Raw genomic sequence first — 8,233 nt, forward strand, 5'->3', positions numbered from 1 at the left:
AGAGCAGAAGACTGTGAGTGACATTGCTGTGCTAAATCAAACCAGCGCAGAGCAGCTTCAGACTTAGTTTGTTCTCTCCTTTGGCTGGGTTTTTTTGGGGTTTGTTTGGTTTTTTGTTTGTTTATTTGTTTGTTTGTTTGGGTTTTCTTTTACTCTGTTCTCCAAGGAAAGTAGTAAATGCTTACTGGTCCTTGCCTGGTTGAAGTAAGAGCATGCACAATACAAAGCTGTTTAGAAGAAATGTCATTGTTGTTCTTTTCTATCTGTTGGCACAAGGTTTTCTATTATTTAAAACAAAAAGCAGGGAAGGGAGGAGGGACAAAGGCTAAGGAGCTTCTGTCTGCAGATGAACACATTTGATAACTGTGGACAGTCATTCTCTCTCTGCATATTTAGGCAAGTAAAACAAAGTCCATGTTGAATTAATGCATTGCTTTCTGGAACAGAGAGACTTTTTCCAGAAGCAGGTCTGACAAAGGGGGGGTGGAGCGGAGGAGTGGGGGAGGGCAAACACAGACTGCTGACAGAGGGGAAAGTATTTTGAAAGAAAATTCTTCTGTGGTTTGGAAGATGTAGGTTTGGGACTGTTGCATTTTGCTGAGAAATCATTAATTGGCTAATTTCTAGCCCAGTTCCCCCCTATCCCTTCCCCTACCAGCTTATCAAACCAGGGGGGGTCACAGAAAGTTGGGGGCATGTACAAGCACCAACTGAGCAAAGGAAATTATTCCCTTATTTGGTTGGCTCCTGGAGCCCTGCTGAAAACTTCCACGCTTATTAATGGAGGCAGAAAAGAGAAAACTTACAAAATAGAGGTGAAGGAGAGGAATGTGAAATGGGGCTTCAGAACTTGGAAGCAGAAATGTCTGAGCACTGGCTGTTTGCCTGGGAAAGATGAGGCTGATTGTGCAGGGCTGGAAACGTGCGTGGTATTTTAGCTGCTTCAAGGCAAGGCTCCTGTCCCAAAGAGTTTACAGCCTAAACAAAGAGAGGGAGAGCTGTGCATCAAAGGAACGTGGGCTAGTGGCAATTTGGCATGAATCTTACTGCAACCAAAGGGGTTTTCACAGTGTAAAATGATCCTTCTTCAGTATTTTTAAAAGCTTTTAGAGAAGGACTAAAACTAAGCTTGTTTGGGAAGGCAGGAAATCAGGGTAGGTAAGGCTTTTTTTAGGAAGGATTTGAGAGCTTCAGGTTATTTGATACCATCGAGGAAGGAGCCTGCTCAGGTTGATGAGGCATCATATGAAAGGCATGAGGCTGAGTGGGAAAAGATCACAGAATTTGAAGGAATGGGAAATCCACATGAACATGTGAGTGTGTGTAGTAGGGCATTAAAGCAAGGCACAGCACACAGGCTTGAAAATTCAAGATGGAACAACTGAATTGGGAATGCACTTGGTAGGAGTCTGGTTGAAATGCCACAGAGCTGCTGTGCCAAGAGTCTTCTGCAAGAGCAGTGTGTGCTGAGAGGCTGGGAAAGGAGCAAAGCAGGCAGGAGGTGGCTGTAATGGCTCTGCAGAAGAGTCACTGAAGGGCCAGTGAGGAGCAGCAGTGGTGGAGAACTTTGAAAATGTCAGGGCAAGTCTGTCACCTTGGTGATAGACTAGGAGGAATCTGAAATAACCAGTGCCAAGGGAACTGGGAAGATAGAATGAGGAAGATTTTGAAAGAGCTACCAAAGCTCTGTTACAACTCGAGCTGTAAAACCATAGGTCTGCTTTCCTTGACCTGACATTAAGTATAAATCCAGACAGCCAGAGGAGGGACAAGGTTGCCATTTCAAGACACCTCATAACTTCAATGTACTCAGTCACACATGCAAAATATGGAATTCTAGTTTGACAGATGGGATTGGAGGAGCCTCACAGGCTCTGTCAGGTTCAGTGTCTTGCTTTGTCAGCCAAGTCAGTACAATTTCTTCAGGAGGGAATGGAGCTTCATCTTAGCTGTCCTGAGGTTTTTCCTCTGGGAGAGAGGTGTCCTAACAGGTTACTTGGTATGGAAAATGCCGTAACCAATGCTTAAAAATTCTTCTGAGATTCCCCTTTACTACTTGACAGAAATACATCAGGCGAAACAAAAGAAAACTTACTCAGAAATAGGTTGTTTAAAGGGAATGTGTTGGAATGTACCCAATTGCTCACCACATGCAAGCTGCAATCCTACACAAAAGGGAAAAAAAAAGTTGTCAAGATCTGCAATTATCCAAAAATAATTGTCATTGACATTAAGTTCTCCTAAAATTTAACAAGTCAAAAGTCTCATCCCTCATTTTTCTGCAGCCAGTATGTTGTATCACAGCCAGTGAACAGGCTGGGCAAGACAGAAGAAGTATTTCAGTCCTCATTACACTGTGACTACAGAGGTGACCTGTCGCTACATGATGAGCATTGCCAAGGTGGCTACAGGTCATCTTGCTCTGCTGTAAATCATATGATGGTTTAATAGCTGTATTATAAATTATTTTTATGTGAAAAGTTGCACTTCATTAAGCTTCATCTTAAAATGGGTGGGACAAGAAACATGGGTGTGCTTAACCTAGCCAGGTTTTAGATCAAGTTTTGTATGGGTTGTTTTGACTCTGCTCTGTATTCAAAAACTGGTTTTAAAGTGTCTTTTTAGTTTTAGAGCTATTGCTGTTTATCTATAGAAGAGGCGTCAGCTTGGCAAAACACCATGGTGTTGCTGGAGGAACATGAAATGATTGTGTTCTTGTTTTGGTGGGGTTTTTTGTTTTCTTTCCTTTTTCCTTCTTTTCTCCTCTTCTAGTGGTTACAGAAGGACATTAGATGTTAAAAACTTGTGAAAAAGTGATCCACAACACTCAAACACTTGTGATTTCCTTGTACCAGGTCTGTTGGGTACATCTGTATAGACCATGTAGTCCATGTGGCTGTTATGCAGGGCACTGTGCAGCTCAGATCCTTTGTCCTGTATATGTGCACACCTTCCAGCTGGACAGCCCTAGCTGGGCTGCATTTTCTGGGGGAAAATCTTTGTTGCTATAAAAAAGCCCCTCTGTAGTATTGTGGGCTGTTCCAAGGACACAGGTACTGTTCTCTGCTGTCCATGCTGTTTTCCAAGTGATCCACCAAGATCTGTCCCTATATTTTGATCCCAGTTCTCTACTGTGTTTGTTCAGGAGATTTTAGGTAGAACCAGAGCAAAATAAAAGCCTGCCTTCTTTTGGGAAAGGGAATTGAGGCTTTGGAATAAGTAGTGGACTGAGCACTGAGTTGCCACAGTGTCTGGGAGGGCTGCGCAGAGCACAGCTACAGCAGTAAGGCATGAGCTGGGTGGTTGAAATAGTGCAAAACTTCTGGTTGTGTGTATTTTAAATAGTGTCTGTGTCTGGGGAGGACAGAGGATGACACACAGTAATCCTTTCCTTCCGACCTAAGTAGGTTGCAGTTGGATAATGCATGATGTGACAGATGTGTATTGTAGCTCTTTGCCAAACGGACTTTGCTTCTTCATGCATGCCTTGTTTGGATTTACTGGGGCAGCTCTAAATCCAGAAAGGAACCTTCAGCTCAGCTGGGAAAGGCGTCTTGGGCCTGCAAATTAGTGATAAAGGAATGGGAGTGAACTTGGCAATTAATAGATCTCTGGATGGAGATCTCTCTAAGAACAGAGCTGCCTTCTTGCGATTTTTAGCTCAAAGGGGGTAGGACTTTGATCCCATTGTTTCTAAATGCAGCCTTTTAGCTGGTGTGTGTACTTTGTAGCATGTAGTAAAGTTTATTCTGCCCACTTGACCTCAACACTGAGGTTGATGTAACAGAAGCTGCAGTTGGGGAATACGAATTATCCTTTTGTTTGTCTTTTTTTTTCCTAGTAATTCTTAAGTCAAAACTTAATGAACCAAAATTATACGCTTTTGTATTCTCTGTAGATCTGGGCCTATAACTTCAATGGTAGGTCTGGGATGGTTCACTGACTTCTGTTTTATGCTCTTGCCTGTCACAGAAGCTGAATGAAGCCAGCATGATATATCAGATTTGTCAGTGTAACTCAGAGCAGTGTCATTCTGCTGTCTGATGCTCTGCTGATTCTCTCATGAAACCATTTATCTGAGTTAAGTCTTTACAGTAACTTTACATATCAGTCATGAAGTGTCAAATACCATTTCTAAAGACTTTTGAATAGTAATCTGATATGTTGAATGCTATTATCAGTCCTCTTCAGTGACACATCCACTGAGAGCTCCCCTGCTCCCTTCAGCAAATCTTGGTTTATACAAAATGTCCACTGGCTATAGATAATCTTTGAGAAACAAAACAGAATTTACACTTTGATTACAAGGGGGCCCATATCTCCAGTTTGTTTAAGTTAGAAACCTCATGTATGTTTGTGGTATCTCCTGCAGCATTGACAGAAACCAAATGTATGTAATCTTGAAAATGTAATTTTTACTGTCAAAGTAGTTTGTAAGGGGAAATTGTAATGGTGGCTTCCTGGCTTTTATCTGTAGACTTAAAAATAGAGCTGCTAAACAAAAACATTGTGGGACCTTCTTTTCTAGAGTTGATTTTTAACACTTTTGATTGTCTTGCTTCATGGGAGATCCTTTTTCTCTCTCTTCCTTCCCTATTTCCATGCACTCTTTTTTTAAATTATTATTATTTCTTCTGTATAGGGAGGAGTCACCTAAAGGGCTTTATTCACAAAAAGCAGTAGTCTTGAGTTGACAGCCACAGGACTGAAGATGTAAGCAGTGAGGGTGCTCATGGACAGAATGAGACAGTGGCAGTTCAGAAGAGCCTTTCTGTTTCTCCTGAGTGATCAGCCTCCTGTGCTGTTGCTGTTGATGGGTGACCACTGTCTCAGTTCCTCACACACAAGTTTGGGAAGTTGTGTAGGAAGCTAAGAATGAGCACCCTGTGTGTGATTATCTGCAGAAGAAGGGAAGCCACAGCCCTGAGGAGTGGGACCACTCTGCCCAGCAAGAGGAGCTGAATAACTGGCTTTAGCTGAAGCAGAGCCTGGTGTTTGTGTGGAGGAAAAATAGAATAAACACAACAATTTCTGTGGGAGTTCTAGTGGCAAGGGTGACCTCTGACAGCCTGGGTTATAAAGCAGCTTTGATGTGGGGGAAAGAAAAAAGAGGGCCTTCTTCCAAGACTCAGCAAATATATGCTTAGCTCAGTATTACTGTCCTAGAAATATCCCTGGAAGTGTCTGAAACAATGTGTATCTGGACAGAGCAGCTCTGAACTTTCCCTTGGCCCTTACAGGGACACAATCTAGCTGCCCAGGGGTCTTCTGCAGTTCAGTTTAGTGCTTTGCATGCAGTGGAAACCAGACATGGAGCTCCTTCTGCAGCAAACTTGAAAATAGAGGGAAAATTAGTCCAGTTCTACCACCCAGAGCACAAACCTAGCTAGGAAAACTGTCCTGTCTTGTGGCTTAAAAGCTGGGATTTCATTTGCCAGGTTTCATTTTTCAGGCTCCATATTGTAGTGGAGTATTTCTGTGGGGAAGGTGTCATAAGCTGATGGTGCTAATTACAAACTAGCTGGAGTTTCTTACCAGTGGTAAGCCAGTTAAGCAGCCCTCCTAGGGGAGATCAGCAGAGAGCCTTTTCCTCTTGCTAGCAAAGGTTTTGACAGATTTTGCCCCATCAGAATTAGAAGGATCCAAATGTGACCAGTCAAGGGAACTTGACTTCAGAGATGTGGCTTTGCTGAATTCACTGCCATCAGATGCTCTATCAACATTATTTTCCCTTTTCTGAGGTATTATTTCTTACTCTGTCTCAGTAAGGGCTTTGGTTTATTTTTCATTAGTTTCCATGCTTCACCCAGCAACAAAATACAGTTGAGCCACAAAACCAAACAGCTGCTTGGATCTGTTTTACTCTCTTAAAGAGTTCTTGCTCCAAGCTGCTGCAGTCTTTTCATGGCTCCTTTGTTCTGCAGTGATCAGGAGCTTTGGATTCTCTTCATTTCCTGCCCGTTCCTCTGCACTGACAGCCCTCCGTTTATTCTTTCCCTGCCTTGTTGTGACTGCTGGTAGAAAGTGGTGCTAGGAAGGCTGGCTGGGGTGCACTTCATTGCTTGCCTTCCCTGCCTTTAATGTGGCTACAGAAACTGTCATATGCACCATAGTTTGGGTTGAGAGGGGTTTTGTGACACTTCCCATGTCTGGTGCTGCAGAGGTAGGATGGTAGTTCAAGTTTTCAATGGCAGGTGTAATTTTTTAAGCTCCGGAGGGAAAGGTTGACCTTGGGTGTAATGGGAATGCTGCAGTAAATGACTCCTGGGTAGGTGGAAGAAGATGTTGACAAGTATCTGTTCTGCTCTGCTTATTGGCTTGTTCTCAGCAAGTCTGCTTAAAACCTCTGCCCAGCTGGGAAGGGGATAGATGCTGGAGATGAATAGGGATGCTAGGTTTTTGGCTCCAACACTGTACTTGAAATCCAGTCTGTGCTTTTGAAGTGTGTGTCTTAGTTCTGGCCCTCCTTCACCAGCATCACGCGAGCATTTCTCTGGAGTCAGATTTAGCAAAAGTATGTTTGTAAAACACTTCACAACCTATGAATGCAAATGCTGTATCACCTCCTGTCATATGCAAACCTCTTTTGTTCTTCTGTCACGTTTTTTTTAATGTTTCAAGCTCGTTGCTGTAGACCTGTGCTGCTTGGGAGGTGCAAGGAGAGCAGCGTGCTGGTCCAGCCCCTCTGGGCTGGGAGCTGTGTCCTTCTGGGGATGCAGTGCTCAGGTTTCAGTAACACAATGCTCCGTGCAGCCATGTGTGTGTGCAAAGAGCCAACTGGCTGCAGCTCCCGCCGTGATGCTCGGCTGATTTGGCAGCAGGATTGATTCTGTCAAGTTACAGTCCGGGAGTTAAGTCCAGCTTCAAATCCTCTCCCTTACCCGCTCGAGGAACTTGGAGGGAAGAAGAGGGGGGGAGCTCTCTGGGGACTTTGTGTCATTATTGGCATGGAAACATTTTGTGATTATCAGCAGCAGGGTAGTGGCAAGGGGCTGATTATCTGTCATGTCGTCAGCATAAATAACCAGTGGGCCCCTGAGCAGGGCTCCGCCTTTGTGATGGCTTCACGTAATCGCTGCAGAACAGTTTAAAAGCAAGCAGTGTAGAAAAGCAGCTGGACTGATCCTGACTCTAACTGATGTTGCCTTCTCTCCCCTCACCAGAAGAGAAATATGTCACCATCCAGCCGTACGCCAGCCAGGGGAAGGATGAGATTGGCTTCGAAAAAGGGGTCACCGTGGAGGTCATCCAAAAGAACCTGGAAGGATGGTGGTACATCAGGTAAAGGAGCTGTGCAACCTGCAGAAACTGTGACAATGAGCCTTTCTGATCATTCACTGAACGCTAGCATTTAAATCATTCTGTAGCTGGACAGGGAAGCCCAAATTGTTCACAATGCATCTTGAAGAAATGTAAAGAAAAGTCTGAGGCAATTGGATGGTGACTAAAGTAACACTACAGTGTCTGCAAAGGCTGTGGGCCATTCCAGTGAGGAAATGCCTTAACTTGCAGTTTTAGAGGTTTTTTCCTCGCTTCAAGTTAAAAGCCCATATCTGAGTTAAGATCTGTGAGACCTAACAAGGCTTTCTGTTGTATATAATATTCATGTGTTTCCAGTATAAGAGTTATTCTGCAACCTACTTAAATCTATTTATAGCAATGCTGGAAGGCTGATTGTGATCTCTTGAGCTGTTTGGGGCAGGTACTGCTACTTTCAGGGATATGAGATCAGTTTGCTGGCTATAGCCCTTGTGCAAGCTTACCTATGGTTTCAGCTAATTTGCTTTGATTTTTGTCTGTCTACGTTGGATATTCCTAATGTAGAGGGACTGCATTCCAAGGGCAGGTGAAGTTGTTGTTTATATCAAATTTTGTTATGTAGTTGGAACAGCGATCCTAGCAGAGAGTTTTTACTTAAGAATCTCCTTTGCAAATGCTTATAGGGAGACTGTAGGTTAGATATTGTCTCAGTGATGTAGGGTGTCAGGATGAGCACTTGATGAGAGTTTTCTTCATCTAGGTTCACACAGCACTTAGGTTTTAGTGCCCTTCTGTGGTTCTGCCCCTTGTCTTGCATCTGTGTGTGAACCTCTCAGTGCTCTGACATCTCATTTCTCTTCAAACAAGATGTGATGCAACAAGTAGCTTAAAATGGAGATTTATCTCTCAGCACTGCAGAACATCTCATATAGTCATCTTTTCCCATTTAACATGTAATTATGTTGATTTTTGC

At 43.5% G+C, this 8,233-nt stretch overlaps 1 protein-coding gene across 5 annotated transcripts in view; it reads left to right on the forward strand.

The window, feature by feature from the left end:
* Nucleotides 1-8,233, forward strand: part of SH3PXD2A (SH3 and PX domains 2A) — a 191,851-nt gene that overhangs the window by 172,616 nt on the left and 11,002 nt on the right. For all 5 annotated transcript variants that reach the window (XM_031063005.1, XM_031063009.1, XM_031063013.1 and 2 more), the window contains one exon: nt 7,164-7,281. In XM_031063005.1, the coding sequence (XP_030918865.1) occupies nt 7,164-7,281 (118 nt within the window). The remainder of the gene's footprint in view (nt 1-7,163; nt 7,282-8,233) is intronic.

The sequence above is a fragment of the Geospiza fortis genome, unplaced genomic scaffold (genome assembly GCF_000277835.1).
Source record: "Geospiza fortis unplaced genomic scaffold, GeoFor_1.0 scaffold130, whole genome shotgun sequence".
Lineage (NCBI taxonomy): Eukaryota > Metazoa > Chordata > Aves > Passeriformes > Thraupidae > Geospiza > Geospiza fortis.